The sequence below is a fragment of the Ochotona princeps genome, chromosome 4 (genome assembly GCF_030435755.1).
Source record: "Ochotona princeps isolate mOchPri1 chromosome 4, mOchPri1.hap1, whole genome shotgun sequence".
Lineage (NCBI taxonomy): Eukaryota > Metazoa > Chordata > Mammalia > Lagomorpha > Ochotonidae > Ochotona > Ochotona princeps.
The window spans coordinates 6,492,568-6,518,792 of record NC_080835.1 but is presented as its reverse complement, the minus strand read 5'-3'; the positions used below and the strand labels follow the sequence as shown (position 1 = coordinate 6,518,792).

The window sequence follows — 26,225 nt, the reverse complement described above, 5'->3', positions numbered from 1 at the left end:
AACCAAAGAGAGACTAACAAGACTTCCAGAGAATGCCAGCAAATATCTGACCAGGGGAACTACAGCCAGATTACAAAGCTGCTCATAAACTCCAGTTAAAACCCAGGGAAGGGAGGCTACACCACTGGTGAACTCTCCAAAGAACCCCCAGGCAGGGGCACAAGGAACAGGGTTTGTCCGTGCTGAGCATTGTTTTTACAAACTCTGTGCATCAGCAATGAGGGTGTGTATGTGTGTATGATTGTACCTTTAAACACATGAAAGGAAAAGCAGCCCTGCGGGCAGCATCAGCACACCCACTACACAAGGAATATCCTCCATGTTACAGAAGCAGGTCCAGCCTACGCTACATTGAAATACTGCTTACTGATCCCATTCTTATCCAGGGTGCCAGCACTGCCCTATGGCTGTGCAGTGTGGTTTCTATTTCCTGTGCCCACACATTGACTTGGACACACGACTCTTCCCAGGACTATCAGGCTCCTAGAGGAGCAAAACCACTCACCCATAAGCACAGTTCTTTAGCGCAAAGGAACCAATTCACAGGCAACACCACAACCACCTACTTCCCAAGTGCCTTTCATTCCAGACCAGGTATCTCCCTGTTTACACCAGGGTCAGGAATCAGACAATGGAGACAGGTCCTGTGTGGCCTAGAACCTATGAACATTGCCTAACTACGTCAATGCCAAACATACTTACTCTGCCCCATGCATTCCTCCCTGCACATGCTCAGTGAAGGCCCAGGCCAAGGACCATGCCCCCACAGGTCCCTCTGCCTTCTGCCCAACCCTCATACTTGTCCATGTGACCCATCAGGGAGAATTTGTGAGCCCAAAGAATCCTTTGCAGTGCAATTTTCTCTTGCCTCTATTTCTCCCTTCAGACACTGTCACATTCTCTGTTCGTCCTGGCTGTCTAGGAAAAGCTGTTCCTGGGGGAACCTCTGCTTCCTAGTCCCTCCCCAAGCTCTGGACACTCACTCATTGCAAACAGCAGAAGCAGAAGACTTCCGACAGCTGCACTGAGGGCAGTAAGACCAGTTCCTTCCAACATGGGAGGCAGTGGCTGACAGGCGAGGAGGAATCGCTTCACTGAGTGCAATAGTCTCTAAATCTTACAGGGGAGACTGGGTTTCCCATTCACTGCTGCCAGTACTTTAGAGGACTTACCCCTAATCCCTCAGCCTTAATACAGTTCTGTCAGCCTGCTACACATGCTAATCCTGCAACAGTCACTGTTTTCCCCAAATTCAGTCTCCATTTCTCTGGGAATGGGGGCACCACACCCCAGACCCTAATTGGTTCCCAGGGAATGGAGACACTTTCTGTGCCTTCTGCTCCATTCCTCCTGCTTCTGGGGTCCTGCCCTCTGTACATGGCACCTGCCCACACAGCACTCATCACTTGTTGCTCATTGAATGCTAGGATCATCCATCACTCCCCATCCAACCACCAAGAATAGTGTCCACAGCCCAGATACTCTTTGTCTCCTCCAGCAGGAAGACTCAGACTATATTCAGCAGTTCACCAAGGCCACTAGGGACACGAACTATTCCCAGTTTTTGGTTCTCAAAGAGGCTAGGACCATCCTCAAGAAATCATCTGGATCCATGGAAAGGACAGATGTTGGGTGTTGCCTGGAAACACCCAACAGCCTCAGGACTGCAGTATTTTAAAATTAAGTAAATGACAGTGGTGTGTGAGTGTGTAGGTAAGTAAGCATTGACCAACCAAAAAACACATCAGACACACACCTACTTCTCATCCACCACCACAAACAGGGTCATTATAAACCTGTAAGAGATTACAGCTGCTTCTCCAACAGCATCCAAGCAGGAAAGTGAGTCAAGTGCCTCATGCAGGTTGTGGATAGTGTTGGAAGATACAACAGGTCCCTGAAAGTGGCCAGAATCCCAGCAGAGGGAGCCCACACCTGGGACTCCAGAAGGCCACCAGCCGACTCAGCTCCTGGTGACGAGTGACAACCAGCCAGCTGAGAGCAGGGGACAGAAGCATGGGGCCATCCGAGCAGAGGCCAGCAAGCAATCTGTGCTTGTGGGGATGCTGTAAATGAGGAGCAGCAGCCTGGGGCATGCCAGGGGCTGGTGTACAACGACAGGAGTCCTGCTGAGGAGCCCTGGTGGTGGGGTCACACGTCCTGTCTGAGCTTCTCCAATAAAACATAGCAAATGCTGCCCTGGACCATCCAGGACTAAGGAAGAAGCCACTGCTTCAAAACAGAGCTCATCGGCCAACAAGCACTCCTAGGTTTCACACATTTTCCCGTCTTGTTAGAACCCTGTGCTCAGACCAGACCCAGTCCCAGTCACCTGCTGCATATTTCCGGATGAGTAAACTGAGTTTTACACAGCTCAAGTAACTTCAAGAAGGTTTCCCCACTGGCTAGTGACAGGGTGAGAACCAGACAGTCTGTGTGTACTAGGACAGCATCCACATCAGGCTCCCCTATCCACTCCCATGCACATGATCCTTTGGGACATGTTCCCAATCTGCATAGTACTCTCCAAGGATGTGCCACAGCTGGTTGCACTCCTCTTATTTTCAAAAACTGAACAAATTTCCTCAAATCTATGAGTCTAGATGGCCACGTGGAGCCTGGCAAAAGGTCTAGTCCATTGCATTGTTAGGATTGAGGGGCTGCCTGGTCCTGCAGTATTGCTGTGTGAATACTGTCATTGCTACAGCATGAACACTGTGGTGTTAGTGTGTAGTCTTAGTATGTATTATCCAAGCATGTTCCAAGAAAATATTATTGATCAATGTGAGAGAACATCACAAAGGGATCTTACCAATGTGCGAGGTATCTGTCCATATCGTACATCGTTGACAAATTTCTCATAGGATATAATAAAAAATTCATAATTGACCCTGTTACGAACTAGCCAGTTTGCATAAGTGATGATCTGATTCACGGACTGAGGTCTGAATTTTTGGTCCAGGTGATTGTGGACCCTGTAGACACTGCCCTCTGCCACATCCTTCAAGGGCTCCTTGGTTGCCTTGGTCTTGGTCCACAGATTTGGGATATTAAAAAGGCCAGTCCTGGGAGGTTCATCTGGTAATCATGTAGAGAAGCCAACAGACATGGAGTTGAGACAGAAGGCAATAAAACAAACACAAATTTCCAATGCCTGTCCTTTCTAAAGAATGACTGGAGGAATCACAAATGGTTCTTCAAGTTTAGCGACAAATGTGACATGTCATAATGCAGTTTTCAATGGCTACATCATAGAACAGTCATGACATTGCTTTGTAAGTGTGTGCACACATCTTTCCATGAATAGTATTGTAGCTAAATGGTTTAAGACACGGCTAGTGCTGCTGGCATCCCATAATAGAGCACTGGTGTCTGTCCCAGCTACTCCACAAGGACCCTGTTCACTGATAATGCTCCAAGTAAAGCAATGCAACATGAGCCAGGTGTCATGACCCTATCACTCACATGGGTGAGCAACAAGCAGTTACACATTTCTGCCTTCAGTCATTTGGGAAATAAGTCAGAAGATGGAAGATTGCTGATCATGCATGTTCTCTCTTTCATTCTGTTTCTTCTAATAAACTTTTCAGGATGGAAATGTAGAACATGCCAATGTGTTGTTCTGACATTGGTGATAGTTATTTTCTTGTGCAGTGGGGACACACGTGCACAGTCAAGGACTGTGGGGAAAGTCCACAGTCAAGGACACACAGTGTCTGCACAACTTGCCAGGTTTCCTCAAACTTTCTTTATTTTTCATTAACGATAGGTCCATTCATCTTCTTTCTCATTTAAATCACCTGTCCTGCTTAGTTGATTGCATTTTATCTAATTTTTATTATTATTATTGGAAAGGCTGATATACAAAGAGGAGGAGAGACAGAGAGGAATATATTCCATCTGATGGTTCACTCCCCAAGTGACCGCTATGACTGTGGCTGAGTCAATCCAAAGTCAGGAGCCTGAGGCTTCTTCCAGGTCTCCCAAGCATGTACAGGGTCCCAAGGCTTTGGGCCGTCCTCGACTGCTTTCCCAGGCCACAGGCAGGGAGCTGGATGGGAAGTGGGGCTGCTGGGATTAGAACCGATGCCCATATGGGATCCCGGTGTATGCAAGGAGAGGACTTTAATCCCTACACTATCACACTGGGCCTAATTGAAAGCATTTTTAAAGATTTATTTATTTATTTACTTATTTAAACGTCTGAGTTACAGAGAGAAGCAGAGACAGAAAGAGAAAGAGAGCTTCTATCTACTGACTCGCTCTCCCAAACACATGCAAAAGTCACAACTTATTCAAGCTTAATCCAGGCCCCAGAGGTGTCATGAAAGTCTCTATAGTAAGTGGCAGGGACCCAAAAACTTGGAGCTCTGCTACTTTTCCCAGGTCAATCAAGCAGGGAGATGGATTGCAAAGTTAAGACATGAACAGCATGCATATGGGATGCTGGCATTGCAGACAGCAACTTTACCAGCTGTGCACAGCACCAATCATTTAATAAATATGTGGGAAATTACATCTTCAGCTGGCCTTACCTGAGCAAGGAGTCAGGTGGATCACGTCTCCATCTCCCACGTAGATGGCCCAATCCTTATTGTCAGGGTGAAAAATCTCAATGATGTCTCCAGGCTGTGGTTCCACTGAAAACTGCAACGGAAAAATCAGGATGAAGTAGATGTGGGCACTGCACAGTAGCTGGCCTGGGAGCGGCAGCTCAGCCTGGGAGCCCTGGCAGTGCCCATCTCCTGATGAGAACCTGGGAGAAGAGAGCTCCTGCCCCCATGAGACCTGAAGTCTTGCACACACACATTCACCTGAGGGTATGAATACTAAGGTGCATGAATGGGCACCCTAATCAAGCCTGGGAGTAGTAGTGCGAGGAGAGAGGGGGAAGATCCACCCCTGTTTTCTTCATCGACCCAGAGTCCTCATCCTCCTCCTACCCACCAGGCACCTCCTCCTCAGACCCCACCCTCACTCCCCAATCAGGACACCTATTCCTCACACAGCACAGAATAGGAGACAGGAACCTGATGGGACCTGACCTTGTAGCGGAGTCTCGTGGCACTGTCCGACCTCAGCCATGAGGGAGATGTCCACTCCCACAGTCAAGCTCTGCCAGGCATCATTCCGGGGTAACCTCAGCCCCAGAGAGGACATTCTTGTCCCCAGTGCACAAGTGGGGAAATGCAGGATCAGAGAGATGAAGGGACTCACCCACATCACTCAGCTGGGAGGACGGAGCTGGGCTCTGCCTGTCTCCCCCTGCTCCCTGACCAGCACCTGTCTCCCTCCCCTCCCATCCATCTCCCCACTTCCCCATGCCCCATCTCAGGGTGCTGCAGCTCTGTGGTAGTTTTCTTTTGTGTTACACGTAATGCTTGTGCTCAGGGTACAGCATGCCTCCTGTGTCCTTGTGCTGAACTGTCTAATTGAAGCCTGTTAGCCCGGAGGATTCGGGAGATGGCAGAAAGCCCCTAGGTGGTACCAAAAGTTCCCACAGAGAATAGCCACCCCAGACCCATTTAAATGGAGCTGACCAATCAGATGACAATACATACCTTTACATCAAGCCCTGTCATTAACTCTACTTAAAAAAGGAGCAGCTCAGTACAGACCCAATTTCAGCAGCCCATGGACCTTAGCTACCTTGTGGACTGATGAACCTTGCCCAGGAGCAGATTTCAATAAACTCGGTTTTACCATCATTCTGATCTCGGTATTCCCACTGTTTTGGTGCAGTTTTATATCTTACATAGCCTTGCTTAGCTTAACTCTGCCTCACTCTGGAGCTGAAATATGGCATCAAAATCAGTCCATTCTGCTTCTAGAGCATTTCCTGATTAAGTTCTGGCCAGCTCATGACAAGGGACTTGGTCAAGGCAGCTGACCCTGACCTGCTGAACGGCCCTTCCTCTGTGCTCACTCCCCTCCCTGGGCACTGCCATCCCCAAGCCCATGAACACCATCCCTGCCTCCCTATCTCACCAGCCCCTTGCTGCTCTGGAAATCCGGCAGTGTCTCTCTGCCCCAGCCATCTCCTTAAACACACCTCCAACCCTCCTCATGGGACACCTGGCCCTAAGCACCGCCCTCTCTGCCCACCTGACTTGGCTGACCCCTCTTGGGCCCACGTGTACACACCTGCACCTCTCCCTGCATGGGTCATGCTGGGATGCAATTCCCTGTGCCTACTGCACCCTTCTGCCTGGGGGTCCCCACTGGAATAGAGCCCTGCTTGTGTGTGCCCCCCTGCCTGTGCCCCCAGGATCCAGCCAGGAACCTGGAGTGGGGATGAGGCAAAGGAGGGAAACCAGGACGAGCACCAGATGGCCAGGGAATCATGCCTCCTGCCCAGCTCAGCCTGAGGCAGCCACATACTCTCTATCAGGGGACCATGAGGGAATTTGTGAAGCATGGTCAGGACACTGTCCAGCACAGCTGGTGGCCTGTGACATTGAGCTCAGGCCCCACCTGGGAAGGAGATGACTCTCTGGGTCAGCAGCAGAGCCCTGGTTTGCTTGGGCATCAAAACAATGTCATAATCTCAGGATTTATTGCTTGGGCATCAATAAATCACCAGGATCAGGTGATGCCCAGAGGCCATGCCCCCAGGTCTACGGCCAAGGTCCCAGAATCGGCTCATTTCCTGCCAAAGCCAAAGCCCAGCATTTGCTATCAGCAGCTGCACCTGCCTGGAACTCCCACAGCTCTGCCCCTGTGAGCTGAAGGCTGGGTGGGGGGGTGGAGAGGCTGAATGCTAAATGGTGTTTTCTTTATTTGAAGATTTCAAGACAGAGGATATCGTTAGCTTGCTGCCCAAATGTCTGCAACTGCCTGGGCTCAGCACACTGAAAACAGGAACCAGGAGCTTCTACAGGCTCTTCGTCCTTTGTGGGCAGGGAGTCCAGCACCTGGGCCATCTTCTGTTGGATTCCCAGATGAGTTAGCAGGAAGGTGGAAGGGAAATGAGGCAGGCAGGACTCCAACTAATGCCCCTATAGGAAGTGGAGCAGGAAGAGCAGCTTTAACTCACTCTGGTGACTAATTTCCACAGCATTGCTTTCTTTCATTTGTAAATAAGACTTAGTTATTTATTCGAAAGTGTTATTACAGATTAAGGCAGACAAAGAATCAGAGGGAGAGAGGGTCAATAGGTTTACTCCCTGAATTATTGCATGGGCCCAGGGCTGAACCAGACTGAAGCCAGAAGCCAAGAGCCTCTGCTTGGTCTCCCACATGTTTAGGTGGAACCCAAACACTTGCGTCATCTTCTGCTGCCTTTCCCAGGCCATTAGCAAAGAGCTGGTTCAGAAGGTGAGCAGCTGGGATAGGAAGCAATGCTTGTATCGGATGCTGATGTCACAGGCAACTGATATATCCACCTAAACATGTCGCTAGCGCCATGGCTTTTTGCCAGGTTAGGACAAATGCCACAGAGAAAGGAGGACAGAGAACGGCTTCTTGGGGGCTGAGAAGAGAAGAATCACCAGTCAGCAGTAGAGACAGAGGTGCAGTTGGTGTCCCAGGGACTTCTCTCAGCCACGGTGGTGGCTAGACCCCGCTTACCCCGAAGCCCAGAATTTCACCTTTAGTGTCCTTTCATCCTGTTTACAAAGCCCTTAAATGGTAAACTTTTTTTTAAAAGAAGGTTTATTTATTTTTTTATTGGAAAGGCAGGCACAGAGAGAAAAAGATAAAGAAAGATCCACTCTCTGGTTCACTTCCCAAGTTGCCACAATGGCCAGAGCAGAGCCAGTCTGAAGCCAGGAGCCAGGAGCTTCTTCCAGGTCTCCCACACAGGTGCAGGGTCCCAAGGCTTGGGGCAGTCCTTGACTGCTTTCCCAGGCCACAAGCAGGAAGCTGGATGGGAAGTGGACCTGCCGGGATTAGAACCGGCGCTCATATGGGATCCAGAGCAAGTAAGGTGAGGGCTTTAGTGACTAGGCTATTGTGCTGGACCCAATCAATATTAAGCATTTTGAAGGGTGAGCCAGCACTTAGAAACTGATTGTATCCTGGAAGCAAGCCAGCAGAGGGTAGGATTCAGAGGAAGGAGCAGGCAGCGCGCTCTGGGACACCATTTTGTAATCTAGCAAATACGACTTAGTCAAGAAGCCAAAGATGCAGGCTTGATGGGTGGCAGGGGTGGGCTTAGTCCATGGGAACCCAGAGCTTGAGGTCCCAGCAGAGTGCATCTGACTGCAAGAAGCAGGTGTTAGTTTTTATTGTTAACAGAAGACAATTCACCTGCTGACTCCACAAAATGGGAACAACAGGAGAGGACTGTGTGGGGAGGATGGGAGAGTTAGAAGGCAGATCTGGGAGACCCATCCATGGCACAACACAGCCTGGAATCAGGATCTGGCAGCATGATGGGACCTGACCTTGCAGTAGGGTCTTGTGACACTGCCCAGCCCCAGCCCTGAGGGAACTTCCCCACTGCCATAGCCAGGCTCTGCTGGGCTTCATCCCAGGACAACCACAGCCTCCCCACAGCCCCAGGGAGGACATGCAGGGGAAATGCAGGATCAGAGGGATGCAGGGATTCACCCACATCACTCAGCTGGGAGGACGGAGCTGGGCTTGCTCTGCCTGCCTCCCCTGCTCCCCGACCAGCACCTGCTTTCTCCCCTCCCCCCCCCCTCCTCCCTTCCCCATGCCCCATCTCAGGGTGTTACAACTCTGGTAGTTTTCTTGTGTGTTACTTTTTGTGCCTGTGCTCAGGGTACAGCATGCCTCCTGTGTCCTGGGATGCTGCAAAGGCAGAGGACCAGGCAGATTCTCGGGCAGAGGGAGCCAGCGTTGTGCCCAGCTCTGCCCAAGGCCAGCCAGGCCAGGGCATGGCAAACAAATCTGGGTCCCTACCCAGAGCACCAGAGCAGAAGTTTTGTCCTTAAACATCTAAGCCTACTGTCAGGACTCTGTCAGCAGGGAACTGTGGGAAACTGAAGAACCAGCTGGAGTCTGGGAAACAGGGCAACTCTTGGATGGGATAGGGGGTGGCACCGCTGCATCTGACCTAGCACCACACCCCCACTGTGTGAGCCCCTGCCAGTGTTTGACCTTCAGTGATGGCAGAAGTCCACCTTGAACCACTCCAGCTCTGGCTCTTGCGTCTGTGTGGAAAGTCAACAGTGAATGGGAGATTTCTCTCTCCCTGCATGTATGTGTGTGTGTAACTCTTTCAAAAATAAATTTTGGTTAAAATATTTTTCAAAAGTAAAGTCCAAGGGCCCAGCGCAGTAGCCTAGTGACTAAAGTCCTTGCCCTGCACACACTAGGATCCCATATGGGCGCTGGTTCATGTCCCATCGGCCCCACTTCATATCCCGTTCCCTGCATGTGGCCTGGGAAAGCAGTTGAGGATGGTCTAACGAATTGGGACCCTGTGCCAGCATGGGAGATACTGAACAAGCTTCTGGCTCCTGGCTTCGGATTGGCTCAGCTTTGGCCATTGTGGCCACCTGGGGTTTGAATAAATGGACAGAATCTTCCTCTCTGTCTCGCCTCATCTCTGTACATCTGACTTTCCAATAAAAATAAATAAATCTTTAAACAAGAGATAAAGTCCAGAGCAAAGTGTTTCCAAGCCCAGGAGGGGTCTGCCCACCCCCACTGTAGAGTCAGTTCTGGGAAATTCTGGAGGACTTACCAGCTCCATCTGGAAGTGAGATGGTGTCCGCAGCTCAGCATTAGTAGCTCGTTTGCAGCTCAGCTGCTCCTGGTCTAGCTTTATATCCAAGCCTGAAGTTTCACTTTCAGCTTCCTTAGATGACCAAATATTTCAAAGAAAACAAAAGTGCAAAAGCAGGTGCAATAAAGCTGTTGCCAGGGACACGACTATCCCACATTCCAGACCTTGATCCTACTCCCAACTCTACTGTGTACATACTACAGCGCTCTGCCAGCACAGACACTGGGAGGCAGCAGGTGACAGCTCAAGTTCCTGGGTTGCTGCCACACACCTGGGAGACCCGGATGGTGTTCCAGGGCCCTAGATTTGGCCTGGCACAAGCCACAACAGTTGCAGAAATTTGGAGTGTGAATCAGTGGATGGAAGGGCTCTCTGCCTCTTTCCCCCTCTACTCTCTCTCTCCTGACTCACTTTCTCTTTCTTTTTCTATCTTTCAAATAAATAAAAAATAACAAAGTTTAAAAACATTGTTCTGATTAGGAAAAATACCGTCTAGCTAGTGAAATGATAAGATGGTAGGGTAGCACCATGGTTTAATTGGCATGTATTCCTCAGCCTGCTAACGTCTTTACCCGATATGGGTACCAGCTTGTGTCCTGGGTGCTCCGTTTCCCATCCAGCCTCCCTGCTTGTCGGCTGGATAAGCAATCAAGGATCATCCAAGACCCTAGGATCCTGAACCCATGTGGGAGACCTGGAAAAAGCTCCTGACTCATGAGTTCAGAATGGTTCCATTCCCAGGCCACTGCAGCCATTTAGAGAGCAAATCAACAGAAAAAAAAAATCTTTCTCTCTTTCTCTTCTCTCTGTAAATATGCCTTTCCAATGAAAATAAATAAATCTTCACCAAACAAAGAAACAAAAAAATCAAGTGTATTGGGGTTGTTGCATAGTGCATTAAGGCATTTTGCCTTAACATTGTATGGACACTGTGAGACCCACATGAAATTCTTGACTCATAGTTTCAGCCCACTCTAGGCCTGGTGGGTGTGGCCATTTAGAGAAGGAACCAGTGCCATACACATGGGACCCAGAGGGAGTTCCTGCTGTTGGCTTTCCATGGTCTCCTCTCTGTGTTACTATGTCTTTCAAACAAATAACATCCTTTTGAAGAAAAATCAGAAGTCTCCTCTAATAAGAACCCAGGCAACCATTTCTGTCCCAAGAAGATATTTTCAGAGGCAAGGAGAAGTCAAACCCTCTTTCCCTGATGTGTGGTCTGGAAAGCTCCAAGCCTTGTACTGGAGCCAATTTCACTGTTTCTCAGTTTCCCAGACCCACAGGATGTGCTGCTGAGAACAGTGATCTCATTTTCTTGAGTTTTTTCAGAAAAGGATCTGTTGGTATCAGTTGCTTGCCAACCCTGTTCAACTTGCTACACCTAGTGTGACAATTGCCACAGAAGAATCCAATGACTCGCAGGTTAAGGAGTTGGGGGAACAGAAAGTGTGTTTGGGCCCGGCGGCGTGGCCTAGCGGCTAAAGTCCTCGCCTTGAAAGCCCCGGGATCCCATGTGGGCGCCGGTTCTAATCCCGGCAGCTCCGCTTCCCATCCAGCTCCCTGCTTGTGGCCTGGGAAAGCAGTTGAGGACGGCCCAATGCATTGGGACACTGCACCCGCGTGGGAGACCCGGAAGAGGTTCCAGGTTCCCGGCTTCGGATCGGCGCGCATCGGTCCGTTGCGGCTCACTTGGGGAGTGAATCATCGGACGGAAGATCTTCCTCTCTGTCTCTCCTCTGTATATATCTGGCTGTAATAAAAAATGAATAAAATCTTTAAAAAAAAAAAAAAAAAGAAAGTGTGTTTGTGCTGCTGGTAAGCACAACTTCTTGTCATTACTTTCACATCTTAATAGTTCTAACTCATGCTGCTTCCAAACTGAGGATCTCTGAACCACCCTTCTCAGTGAACACAGAGACTCCAGGATGTCCCTGTTGGACCCATGGGATGTCCACTTGCCTTGTGCATCCTGCAGAGAAAGCAGGCTGGCTGGGCTGTGTCTGTTTGGGGTTCGTTTTCAAATGGGAAATTCTGCTTCCCAGAAGTCGCATGCCTCATATGGGTCCCCAATACAATGTTGTTAAGACATGGTGTCTGTGCGGCAGTCAGGTCTTCTTAATGGTCGCCCCATGGACCCCATTCACCTACACCTCCAGCCATTTGGAGGCAGCTACAGACACCATCTTTGAAGCAGAGAGCAAGTTGTCATCACACAGGGAAGCTGCTGACACCTTCAGGCTCCACAGTTGTGAATACTCCCTGTCTGCTGTTTATGAGGCATCCAGTCTAGGGAGTTTTGTTATAGCCACCCAAGTGTTCTACACAGATTAGTAACGGGAGCACAATGGTGATGTTATAACACACACATGGGGAAGCATTGGGAAGTAGATACTGTGCTGCTGAGCTTGTGAATAATTAGTGTGTCTGTCCAGTGCCTCAGAGAAGTGATGCTTCCCTGTGAATTTCAGAAACTGGCCTTGAGAATGCTGACTGAAATTGTAAAAGGACCCGATCTGCCCCATCAGCATGATGAAAGTAACTACTCTGACACCTGTCACGCTCTCATAACTGGCCAGAGGCCAACAAGCAACTGGGCCCGCTCTTTTGTTCCCCTTGTTCCTGACTGCCCTGTACACCCTTTACATGCTGGGGTCACATGACCATACCTGTATTTCCCTGCAAAAGTTTTAGTGTCCTTCCCTTGATCAGCAAGGTTGGATGGCAGGACCTGCCACTGCCGCCCACCGTCTCCCCTCCTTACTAGCAGCACAAACACACTTTCTGTTCCCCCAACTCCTTAACCTGCGAGTCATTGGATTCTTCCGTGGCAATTGTCACACTAGGAAGAGGTGGAGGCTGGCAAGTTCTGGATATGTGCCAGTAAAATCAACACCACTATAAAGGGCACATTAAGGACAAGCGTGATGAGGACAAAAGCCACTCTGGCGAGATCTGACACAGAACGAACAAGTTCATTATTCAGACTGAGGAAAGGTTGTTCTTGTGGTAAAGTGGAGGAGGACTGGGCTGAATGGTGTTTGTGTCCACCGGTGGTGCCAAAGGCCACCTTCTACTAGGCAGGTGGACGCCTGACACAGGGAATATCTAGTTTACTAGAATTTTCTCTAGAGATTTTAGCATCTCTGTTCATGCGGGATACAGATTTGTAATATCCTTTTGTGTGATATCATTGTTCTGTTTTGGTATCATAGTATTGCTGGCCATGTGAAAAAAGTTTTGGACAGAGTTCTATCAAGTTTAATATGTTAGAGTAGATTGAAAAGGATTGAAGTTTTGTTTTGCTGTATGCCACAGGATTTCATATGTTGTATTTTAGTTTTTATTTATTTCAAGGAAGATTTTTTTATCGCTTTTTTAAATTTCTTAAATGATACATTGATCATTCAAAACATGTAGAATATCCATGCATTTGGCATATTTCTTTTTAATTTTTTAATTTAAATATTTATTATAATTAAATATAGGCTACCTGCTCTACTAGTGAATTTTGTAGTGTCATATATTTTCACAGTGTATACTTCCAATGTAGGACTCCTTTCAGGATTTCTTTTTTATTTTTTTAGAGAGTTGACTTCAATTTTTTAAATTTAATTTTTGATGATGTGTACATGCTTGAAAAGGACGCACACCCATGTGGACCTCTGATTAGGATAGGATGATAAAAGGATAGAGGAAAATGGATGAGACCATTGCTTCAAAGTTTATTTTTCATCTTTTTTTCTGGAGAATGTGGGGGAGGAGGAGAGAAACCACCCCTAGCATCCCAACTGCCTCAGTACCAGGGATGAGAAACGTCATCCTAGGGTCCACTATGAGGAGCATGCTCCAAGGGTTCTGTTCAAGAGGTTACAATAGTTCTGAAATGCTGTTAATTTTGTTGCTACAAGGTTGGGATAATGTTTCTAAGACCGATTTGCTGACACAGTCCACCTTATAGTCTCCATTTGCCCAGATATTTGCTGTCAATGTTTGGCTGTGGGAGTTGTCTAATTTGTTCTACCCTAAATCCTCTACTATGGTACTAGATGTCCTCTTCAGGTCACAATGAACTGCCATATCCTCCATGTGCATTTGGGCATGACGTCCACTGCTCCATCTTAGTAACTGACAAGGCCCAGTTCTGACACATGCATTCCATGGTCAGACCATAGATCCTGTGATTTTTCTCATGATTGGTGTTCTGAGTCCTGGCTTTGGATCAGCGCAGCCCCAGCCCTTGTGCCCGTTTATGGAATGAATCAATGGGTGGAAGATCTTCTATGTCTGCCTTTCCAATTAAAAAAAAAACTATAAAAATCTTTAAAAAAAAAACAGCTTATCACAAGATTAGAATCTAGATTGGATAATTTAAGGGAGAATGCAGGCCATGAGCATGAGAGCAAAGCTGAAATTAGGAAGCAAAAGACCATCATTTACCTTAGCCGGGAGAGCCACATTTGGCATTTGGTGGTTAACCCAGTGATCTTGTTTTGACCTGTATTTAGAATAAACTCACAGGGGTCCTGCTTGGTCTCACTGTGTTGTTCCTAGAACAGCCTTGACATTCATAGTCTGAAAATTAAGAGAACAGCATGGCCTTAGTGTGAGTACATGCTGTTGTCTTATTATTTTTTTTTCTTGCTCATACCTCTGTTTTTGGAAAACAAAAAGAGCAGTGCAACAGTACAGGGCAACTCATGGTATCCAAACAAGTCCCCCACCTGACACCTCCAGTAGTGACACCTCACCCTCCCTCCCTCTGAGAGCTCACAGCTGAGAGATCTGGGGCCAAAAGCAAAACTGAAGCCAGAATTAGGCAAAAGCCCCCAGTCAGCAATTGTTACAGTAGCTGTGTCACCATTCGCAGTCAGCACTGCCCAGCCAGAGGAGTAACAGCTTCCAGGTCATTTAATCATTACCAAATCCTAGGATATATATAATAATTCTCATCTCCGTTTTCAGCTAATGACCTGTCCAGATGCTCACAGATGGTGAGGGATGGAAGTGACTGACCCTTGGTCTTAGGCCACTGGGCTCTCCTGATGCACTGCTAAGAAAGAAAGCACAGGGGTAGGCATTTGGGGAGCAAATTAGTCCTTGCTTAGCTAAGTCCTGCATCCCTTATGGGAGTGGCTGGTTTGAGTCTCAGCTCCCCCACTTGGGATCCGGCCCCCTGTCAATGTACGTGCTAGGAAAGCAACAGGTGATGGCTTCAGCATGCAGCCCTGCCACCCACATGTAGACCCAGGCTCAGTCCCAGGCTCCTGGTTTCAGGCTGCCCTAACCTCGGCTGAAACAGGCACTTGGAGAACCTGCTGGCAGATGGAAGGCCTGTCTCTCATTCTCACTTTCAATCTCTTTCTTAATTTGCCTTTTAATGAAATGAAAATAACTATTAAAAACAAACCCACAAAAATCAGCAATAGAACATATGTTTACTGGCCATGAACCTAATTGTATTGAATAGTCTAAAATGACACTTTAAGTCATTTTAGAATGCTGAAGGAAATCATTAAAGAACAACTTTGATTTTACAATAGAAACTTATAGTCAGGTGGCAACAAGCAAAGCTTCTGGAAGCGAAAAATATTGTCACTGCCATGCATGTATCCTACTCACAACACTGTAGCCCAGGGAGCTGTGAGTGACCATAAGTGAACTGAGAGATTGTTCCAAAGCCCGGCACATAACAAAGAGAAACATAACTAATCCACTCGTGATGCAGAGATGAGAGACATAGCTAAGGACCGAGAGTCACCATCCATACACGCAGGTGTTGTAGAAGAGGCAGAGGAAAATCCAAGCTCACAGAGCATCCCAGGCACCAACAGCAGACATCAGGGCACATCACACTCACACTCGTCATGGTGAACTTGCACAACAGTGAGGACAAACACCCAACACTTTGATAAATAGGACACAGAGCACCACAAGTGACAACGACACCGAGAGCTGATGCTCATTACCTACAATGGACAGAGACGAAGGTGGGACACATCAGTACAAACATCTGAGGGAAAAATGTCAAGTTGGAACTTAAACTCAGAGACAAATTATTCAAAAGTGAAAAAAAAAGACATTTTAGGCATAAAAAAATAGAAGTATCTTAGCACCCCTAGGCATATGGGGGGAATCAGGAGTGATCCCAACAACCTCTTAACAGGCGGTCATATGCACAGGGCGGGGGGAGACCCCAGAGTGGAGCAAGTGGACAGGAGGAGGCTTATATCCCAACCCTGAAGACTCCCAGATCCTCACCAAGGACTATCAGTATGAGCACTGAGGACTACATCCCAACTGCCAAGGAGACCACTGGGAATTGGAGTGTCTTCAGAGGCCGAGAACTCTGAGGTCACCCATCCCCATTTGGATCTACCACATGGGATGGAAGAAGCCCAAATCCTGCCTTGCAGGATCCAAGGTCATCGGAACGACAACCAGGAGCACTGAGCTGTCCGCAGAAACAGAAGAAAAGTAAACTTCCTTCGGGACTAGGGAGAGGAGCTTTTTCTGGTCCTTGCCCGATTCCGACTTTGGGTCCCCACCCTCTCTAGTAATGACCATCAGGATCACTCCAGAAACCCCTAAAAACAAACAAACAGACAAAAAAAACTAGAATAGATAGTCAGAGAACAGCAGGAAAGCTTAGAAACAGACAGGAAACGGTCAGCAAGGATGCACTTATAACTCACTGGGTGGGACACAAAGATCAGTTACTCCTCACTGGGGTATTGAAGATTTCTCTGCACACCCCTCCTAAAACTGTTCACCTAAACTGTTGACATATGTCTTGTTAGAGTTATAGAGTTAGACTACCCAAAAAACAGCCAGGTTCAGCAAAATCATGCTTCAATGCTATAAACTGCTAAACATTAAAATTAAAATAGACATGAGACAGCTGAATAGTAATCTATACCCATTTTAAGGTGTAAAGAACCCGGTTGTATATAAACTAATAATTGAAATGTCAATGTAGAAGTCACAGAATGTGGTTCAGAACTTACATTCTTTTTTTTCTTTTTCTCTTTTAACATATTGGTTACTCAATACCATGTAAACTAATTCCATAACGTTATAAATTGTTACTGATGTTATGTCGGGGCTTTAATTGAGCGGGATGATACTCTGCCAGCTCTACCTTCAGACCAGAGATGGTCTCCCCAAGAAACCATTGAACTTATCCGGACAATAAGATGCTGGACTTTATGCTTGGTTGATGCTTGCAATGAAAGAATCTCAACTGAATTTGAACTGTGGTAATGCAACAAGGTGGAGGAATCCACCACGGGGGGGGGGGGGTTTGGGGAGGGATGGGGGCAATCCCAGTGCCTATAAAATTTTGTCACATAATGCAATGTAATCAATAAAAAAATTAAATGAAAGCCCAATAGAATTTAAAAAAAAAGATCAGAAACAAATATGCGAGTCATTTACACAACTATTATTGAAAACAGGAAATTTAGATTTTTAATAAAAAAAAAAAAAAAAAAAAAAAGGAGAAAACTCAAGGGTCCAGTGTAATGGGTCAGAGGCTAAATCCTTACCTTGTTTGTGCCAGAATCACTGTGGGTACCAGTTTATGTCCCAGCTGCTCCACTTCCCAACCAGCTCCCTGCCTATGGCCTGGAAAAGCAGTAGAGAATGGCCAAAAACCTTGGGACCCTGTTCCTGTGTGTGAGACAGGAAGCTTCTGGCTCCTGGCTTCAGATCAGCTCAGCCCCAGCCGTTGCACAGCCAGAAGGAGGATGAACCATCGAATGCAAGATCTTTCTGTCTCTCCCCTCTATAAATCTGCCTTTCCAATAAAAAATAAATACATCTTTGAAAAAAATAAATAAATTCTCCTCAGTAGTGGGTAATAGCCCAAGGTTACTTTGTACGCAAGTGTTACACTGCTGGGAGAAAAGTAGCAAACAGTGGGCAGACATCCTGGGCCTCATTAATGCCAAAATTTGTGTTAACTATACCACTGTGGCAGCGTAGTCCCATTTAAAAAAATATAAAAAACATATGTGAGGGGCAAACTCTGGCACATCAACTGATCTGATTTGAGGACCTGTCTGTGGGTGTTTGGAATCTGGGTAGACATGCAGGACCCCAGGTTGGCAACTTACACCACCAGAGGTCTGGGCTTGAGGGCCTGTGGATTGTTTAGGGAATCAGGTCTGGAGATGTGTGGGAGGGAGGGTTGCTGAATGAGAACATGACACATGAGAAGTGACCTCTGGGAGATTTCCACCAAACTGACTACTACACTTGCAGGTAAATGATGGACCAGATGGTTTAGAGGAGGGAAATTGAAGGAATTTGGGGGCCAAACCAATACACACACCCATGTGATTGTTGGTCTCAACCACCAACTACCAGCACATACAAAAACGATAGACGATGGGACTTCCTGATAGGTCTTGACCACAGTACCTGCCAGTGAATGTTGGGGCAGGGGGTAGATCATGCTAGGCGAGGTCATGGCACTAACCAACTCACGAGAGAACTGAATCTGGGAACAGATTCTGCAGGGGACCATGGGCTCACCCCTATGGCACTGTCATATCAGCTGGTTTGCTTGAGGGCTGGGCTGGTGATGGGACAAGGTAGGCATGAGCATGGAACTCACCAACACTCAAGGGAAGTGGGTTTGGAAACAGACCAGGCTTGTCCAGACTGCAGCACCCATAGTGGTACCCAAGAATCAGGAGTGGGACAGGCAAGGCCGCAGCATCTACCAACACACAAAAAGACCAAGTCTGGGAGACAAATTGTGCTAGATAAGGGCCTGGCACCTACTGGCATGCATGAGATCCTGGTCTGGGAGTAGCCCTGGTGGGGGAACTTGGGAAACTCCCCTGGTGGGCCGTCACTCCCATTGGAGAGCACATAAGCCAGGGCTGGGTATTTCCCAGGCCAGGCAAGGCAGCTTCACTAGCTGGTAGGTGTTTGGGTTGGCTCTGTAGGGGTGGAATGGGCCAGGCCAGGCCAAACCATGGCGCACTGGCATGTGTGGGAGCCAGGATGGGGTGTGGGCCATTCTGGACTAGGCTGGGCTATCAAACCTACCAGTCTGCATGAAACATAAGAATGGGAGCAGGCTAGGCAGGGCCAGGCTGCAGCACTGCCTGCAAGTGTTGGGACTGGATGGGCCAGGCAAGATCAGCCTCCAGCATCTGATGGGAAATGTCAAGCTGGGTGATGTGTTTGCTGTGCTCACTAGGAGCACCCATGGGCATATACAAGATCTGTTGCTGGGAGCAAGCTTGGCTGGGAAGTAAGGGGGTTCCCCTGTTGTGATGTGGTTTCCATTAGTGAGCACAAGAGCTGGAATGTGGGCAGCAATCTGGGCTGGACATTGCTGCAACATTCCTCAGCATTGGTAAGGACTGGATATTGGGTGTGCCAGACTGGGCTATACTACAAAACCTGCTGATGCTTCCAATGGTCTGGGTGGGTATAGGATAGGCTGGGCTAGATCTGTGTACCTGCTGAACCATGCGAGCTGGGTCTAGGGGTTGAGTGTGGAATGGGTGTGGGTGTGGGGAGCGGTCGACCCCACATGGATGAGGGGCTTCAAGATGGCGGCTGGCCGAGTGCCAGGAGGCGGGACTTGTCCCGCCAGTGGGCAGGCAGGAAGTCACAAGGATAGGCTAATTCTCCCTGGCTGTGATTGCTGGCCTATCGGATAGCGCCCCGTGGACCATGGGCAGAAGTGATTGGCGGAAGAACTATATATAAGCAGCTCGCTTTTGGCAATAAAGCCTTTTTGGTTCATATGGCCTTTTTGGTTCGTGACATTCTGGTGGCCCGTAGAGGGAGAACGGGGAGAATACAGAAACGGGAAGAATTGCGAAGAAGGGTGGTGGAAAATGGGAGGAAGGGTGGCGAAGAAGCAGGTAGAAAAGCTTAGACAGACGGGGACAGGAGCAGCGGAGAAAAGGTTTTTAAATGCAGCTGCTTTTGCCAGTTTTTCCTGGACCTCCAAGAGTATGACTCGGCGTTTTTAGTGTCGCTGTGGCCAGAGGGGCGGCGACATGTGGGCTGGTCAAGTAAGGCTGCTGTTCTTGCCAGGACAGGAGGTTGGCCAAGTCAAGCTAGACTGAGGACCCGCCAAAGTGCATGAGATCTGCCACCCAGAGGTGACCTGATAGAAGAGCTTGGGGAACTCATCTGTTAGGCTACAGTCCCTGCAGGTGAGTGCAAGAACCAAGGCTGGAATCATCCCAGGACAGGCTAGGTTACAGTACTAGCCATCATATGAGTGGCTCCGGTCTGGTGGCAGGCCACGGTGGGCCACTTTAGAGAATCCACTGGGAGATGTGAGAACCAGCATGGGGTGCAGGATGGGCCAGGTTGGGCTACAACACCAGCCAGTTGGCATTGGGCTGTGACTGTGTGCTGGCGGGGCTGGGCTAGGCTGCAGCACCCCCGGTATAAGCTAGTCCTGGGGACTGACAAAATGGAGCCAGGCTAGAGTGCCAACTGCTGGTTGTCCTGTCAGTCTAGAGTGCAGCTCCCACTAGCACATGTAAGACCTGGGATGGGGTGCAAGCCCAGCACAGGAGCTACATGGAATCTCCTACTATGCCATTGCTCCTACTGGTGAACATGAAAGCTGGAACTGGGGGCAGACAAGGTTGAGCAGTGCGACAACTGTTAGCCTGCATATCAGCTGGGTTAGGGAGAGAACTAAGTGACCATATTCATTAGTGCATGCAGTAACCAGATTAAGTACAGGCTGATGGCTTTGCCTCAACATCAACTAGCAAGTGCTGGGGATGGGGGCAAGTCCTCTCAGATTATAGAATCCCTAGGCCTGGCAATGGGCCCAGAAGGGAAACTGTTGGCATTTCTCTGAAGGGTGGGAACTACTCCTGATAAGCATGAAAACCAGAGCTGTGGGTCAGCTTGACTAGACAGGTATAGCACCTGCCAGCATGAGTGTGAACTGGATAGTAGGGTTGGTTGGACAGATGTAGTGTCCAAAGTCCATTGATGTATATGATAGCTGAATGGGATGTGGGACAGGCTGAAGCAGTCTGCTGCACATACTGTCATGCACAGGAACCAGGTCTGGGGGTAGGTCTAGTGGCAGTTATTGGGGGTCGCTCCAACTGTCCTATAGCTCCCACTGGTGTACATGAGGGTAGAGTATGTGGTGGACAGGGTTAGCCTGGGCCTTAGGATCCACTGGTTTGCATATGAGATGGGGCTTGAACAGAACTGAACGGGTGACGGCAGCCACCAGTGTGAGTGTAGGCCAATGTGGGTGATGTACTGAGCCAGACCCCACATTGGCTGGCAGACACAGGAGTCAGGTTGGGGTCACCTCTTGAAGAGTTCTTTTGTGGAGCCTCCCAACAGTATCATTGGACATAGAATTCCAATCATGGTGAAAATCACAAGGTATGTGGTCTGACCATATAGTGCAAGTGTCAGAAGTAGAAATTCACAGTTGCTGAAGCTTGTGCAGTGGGAGGTATGCCCAGATGATCACGAGGGACATGACACCCAGTTCATTGAGGCCTGAAGAGGACATCTAGTACCATGGAGGGCAGAACAAATTGGACAGCTCTCTCAGACAAGTGTCTGGACATACTGAGACTTTAAGGTGGACTATGTCAGTCAATGGACCTTGGAAAGATTTCCACAAGCTTGGAGCAATGAAATCAACAGCATCTCTGAGTTATCAAAAGCACATAAGCAGTATCCTTGGAACATGCTCCACACTGGGGACCCTGGGATGACACTGGGTGGCCTTCCCCCATTCCTGGGTAATAACCCGGTTGGGTTACTAGGAGTGACCCTCACCCCTTTTCTCTCTACTTTCCACAGATAGCAGAAGATAAAAGGAGATTGGAGGCAGTTGTCTCATAACTTCCCCCATTCCTCCACCCTCCCCACCTGCTTTGGTGGTACACAAGGGCATGCATTCCTCTCAATTATGTAAACATCATCAAACATAAATGAATTTATCATTATATAAATAGGTAAATTCCCAACCTGTAAGCATCATGTCTTGTCTGGCTTCACTTCCAGGGTCACGGGCCTGGCTCTGCAGCACTTGGGACACCTGAGCAGAGGGAGGTTATGGGGACAGAGGGTGGTAAAATTCCTCTAGCTCACACGCTGTCATCCAAGGGCCTGGGACTTGGCTCCACCTTCCTTCAGGGCCCAGACACATACATACAGGGAGGCTCTGTAGCCTGACAAAGATGCCAAGGAGACAGTGGCTTAACGATTTCAGGCATTCATTCTCATGCTAACAATTCTGAGAAAAGAGTTAGGCCAATGTGACAGCCCTATGTCCAGGCACATTTAGGGCTTATCCTAGATGCTATTCCTTGTCTCCCAGGGGCAAGGCCACCCTCTGTGTGGGCAAAGCTGGTTGCTAACTCCATCTAGATTTTAGCCACTGAGAAGGCAGTTGGGGATGGTGGACAAGACCCACCAGGTTTCCAACACCCCTGGCCCAGGATCAGCACACATCACATTTGCACAGTCATACCATTGGCAAGAGAGGCTGATAATTCACATTTGTTTAATAGCCTAGTGCCCAGCCACCATTCTGTTTCCATGAAGAATGAAGAGAGTGGATTCTAAAGGATGGCCAGGCTCTGAGACAAGCAGGTGCCATTGGTATTTTAGAAAACAGTATGCTGAGGCCCTGGAGGGCTACATGATCTCCCAGGATCACCCAGTAAATGATGGCACCAGGATGGGAGCCCAGGGATTCTGCCTGCACTGTGAGTGTCCTGTCCCCGTTATACCACAGGCACACACACATGAGAGTCTCAGATACAGATAAATTGGGGAGTTGATGTTTGAGGAGGGTGAGAGGAACTTGTAGATTGAGAAGCATGGGTAAGGACCAAAGAAACAGAAAAGTTTAAGAACGTGACATTCTATGGAACAATGATATGTATAAACTGTACTACATATATTACACAGCAGTAAATGCTGTCATCCAATGTTCCATCCATGATTCCACAAATTCATATGCTCAGACCCTAATCACCAAGCTGATGGTGTCTGGACATGGGACTTAGGGAAGCAATGGCAATCACACAGTCATCGTGACCATGACTGAAGCCTTCACAAGAGACTTCTGGGAGCTTCCTCACCATTTCCACCAGGTGAGGCTGCAGCAAGAAGAGGACCCTCACCAAACACAGAACTGGCTAGCACCACACATATCTGGCATCTGATCAGGAAAGCAGATGGCAGAACAATGCAAGCCAGGAGGAAAAAAGTGAAAGAACACATGTTTCAGCCTAGTATTTTATGATTTTTGTAGTACATTCATAAATTAAGTGGGCTTATAATCTTACTCCTTCATCACCAGGTCTATATTAGCCTAAGATTCCAGATTGCCTCTCGCTACTCTAGGTCACCAATGATAGTATATGACCTTTGACCTTTGCTTCATCTATGTTTCCATTCATCCTCCTTTCACCGTTGTAATTTACTTGTTCACTATGTGCTTCATCTTAGGATGACACAGTAATGAAATCGATTTTTGATCAGTTTCTTTGGTAATATAGGTAAATTTTACCCACATGGCAAGTCCAGTGGAGTTCCACGTTTCTGTCTCCAGCTTTTTTCAGCCCTACTCATTGCAGCCATTTGGCGAGTGAATCATCAAGTGGAAGATCTATCCCATCTCTCTCTCTCGAACTCTCTTTTTAAATAAATAAATATTTGAAAGAGAAAGGGACTTGTCACCTCTCCACCACCCCCAATCCTGTTCTGCCTATAGTCCTCCAGTAGACCCACCTTCCGTTAATGGCTCAAATAAAAACCTAGGAGTCTGGGTCTTGCGCAGTGGCATAGCGGCTAAAGTCCTCGCCTTGAATGCAACAGGATCCCATATGGGCACTGGTTCTAATTTTGGCAGCTCCACTTCCTCTTCAGCTCCCTGCTTGTGGCCTGGGAAAGCAGTCGGGGATGGCCCAAAGCCTGGGGAACCTGCACCCACGTGGGTGACCTGGAAAAGGCTCCTGGCTCCTGGCTTCACATTGGCACAGCACTGGCGGTTGTGGTCAATTGAAGAGTGAGTCATTGGATGGAAGATCTTCCTCATTGTCTCTCCTCCTCTCTGTATATCTGACCTTGCAACGAAAATACATGAAAAAAAAAAAAACCTGGGAGTCATCCTGACTCTCTCCAACTCGGCACATGCAATTTCTTAGCCAGTCCAGTCGTCATGAAAGAGGCCCCAGCTTAGGGAGGAAGTAAGGGGGATATGATCTGGAAAATTCTCCACTCTTTCTGCCCCGCAGTGACATGCTTTGATTCCAGCCCCTTAAATCCAAAACCAGTACACCCATTTTCCCATGATGCACCTGCATCTCATCCAAGACTGGGGAGGAGACTCCATGATGAACACAGGAAGCTAAATGTCACTTGGGATTTCATGAATTTCCCAGAAGACCTCATGCACACTAAACCCCATCCAAACTGCACTCCACCTGTGTATTCCAGAACATGTATATCCTCTTGCACATGGGGTCAGCCACTTGGGCCTCCTCTTGCCTTCTCCTGTACTCTGCCCTCACAGGCAGATCTCTGGCCATGTCATGGAAGTCTTGCTCCTTCCCCACACCCGCACATGGAAGCTCCTGATTCCATTACTTCTGGTGGATTGTTGTTATGGGATAAAGGCTTTCTTCCTCCAGAGGAGTCTCTGGGTATCAGTTGGGAGAGTTCTGCTTAGGTTTCCTAGCAGTCTCCATAGCTACTTACCTACACACTCACACACCCATCTGTCATTTACCTCCTTCTAAGCCAATAGAGCCCTGTGTGTGGGGTGGTGTCTATGTGCAGGAGCATCATGTCTTTGCCTTCTTTGCTACAGTTGATGACAGATGTAGGAAGTATCTTGGCTGTTCCTGTGGCTCAGAGTGGTCCCTGACATTCTTGTTCTGCAAGGCCCCATCAACCCTGGAAGGGTGTCTTGTGTCATGAGCTCCCTGAGGTGCCTGTGATGTCTTGCCATGTGGTTGTGCACGGCTCATAGATTTCCAACCACTCTTGGCCCCAGCACCTCAGACATACCTGGCCTACTTTGTATAGCCTTCATAAATTTTCAACTTTCCATTTCTTAAGGCTTATTTCTTTAAGGGATTCAACCTTATGTAAAGACCTCAATTCTCACTACCAATGTTTTCCAGTCCCAGTAGAGATATTTCAACCCTGTTTCTAAACCCTTACATCTGAACTAATACCGACACATACCTCCACCCAAACCACTTCAAGTTTGAAGTTGCTTGTGCATTTCTGGCACTTGAGTTTATCCCTCTTATTTCCCCCTTCTACTTAAGTTCACATACGCAATTGCTCAGCCTTCTAGATCTTCATCTTGCTAATTTTTAATATGGATCTCATCATGAGAGACTCCAGGCTGACAAGGGTTCAGAAAAAGCATCATGGTATCTGATTGCACAATGACAATTCCTAGACTAGAGATCACACAAATACACACTATGGGAAATCAAATTGTAAATTCTGTCATTGTCACAAAGAAGAGGAGCATGGAATGCTCAGAACTTGGACCTGGGCACAAAATAGGGAGAAGAATGTTCATGGGAAGATCCAGTGTTCCCAGGAAAGGACTTGATCTTCACCTTGTTGGATGCTCCAGGCATGGGTTGATCCTAGAGCAGCTGGAAAGTGTGACACACAGTGTAAGAGAAGGTCTTCCCCTTCCCCTGAGGTCACATGACACTGGTGCCTGGACCCTGGCTGAGGGTGATGCTTTCCTGCAGAGGCTGCTGTCTAGTGGGGAGCTGCTCATGGCAGAGGTGGCCGCATGGCTGACTGCAGAAGAAGAAAACTAGCATGGAAGGTTCTGAGGACCCTGTCTTCTCTTCTCCAAGACCACACCTGACCCTTGCTGGAGGACAGCCAGGAGACATGTGAGAGGCAGATAACTCACGCACCTGAATTCACTACAATTGGAACACACAGTTGATGTGGCTTCACCAACTAGTTACAGGTACCTAAGCCCAAACTCTGTCACACATGAACATTTGTTATTCCACTGAGAGTTGACCAGTAGACGGAAGATTGCTGATGTCCTGAGCTGGACATGCAACTCCTGCAGAAGCTGTGGGGCTCAGTCAGGTAGTGTGTTGCTTTGCCACCCCAAGAATAAAACTCAAAAATTCAACAGTGACACATGCAAACAAGTTTACTGATTATATACAGCAGGCAATGGGTTTTTCAGAGGTATGTTACACATACCAGCTCACTCAGCTTCAGCAATACATGGTAAGGACACGGGTATTACTCCAGCAGTAAAAGGAAAGAAAATGAAAGTAAGGCATGAGGAGCCTTCCTAGATTTGTGTTATTGCAAGAGTTCAGGGAGTACTTGATCCATTGCAGTTGTCTTCTTCCCTGGAACTCAGAAGCCTAGAATTGAGTAGCAGGAATATTCTATGCAAGGTATGTTGGATTCATCCATCTTATTCTTCAAGAAACTCAACCAGAACTTCCATCACCGTCGAGAGAGAAGCAGGTGCTGAGAGGAAGTG

At 48.0% G+C, this 26,225-nt stretch overlaps 1 protein-coding gene across 1 annotated transcript in view; it reads right to left on the bottom strand.

Moving 5' to 3' along the window:
* The window catches only part of LOC131479963 (uncharacterized), a 44,327-nt gene extending 28,764 nt beyond the window's left edge, over nt 1-15,563 (bottom strand). Inside the window, exons 1-4 of the mRNA XM_058662232.1 lie at nt 15,555-15,563; nt 9,656-9,769; nt 4,536-4,647; nt 2,813-3,078 (exon numbers count right to left, since the gene is read on the bottom strand). Coding sequence (XP_058518215.1) covers nt 2,813-3,078; nt 4,536-4,647; nt 9,656-9,769; nt 15,555-15,563 — 501 coding nt within the window. The remainder of the gene's footprint in view (nt 1-2,812; nt 3,079-4,535; nt 4,648-9,655; nt 9,770-15,554) is intronic.
* Nucleotides 15,564-26,225: the final 10,662 nt, after the last annotated feature.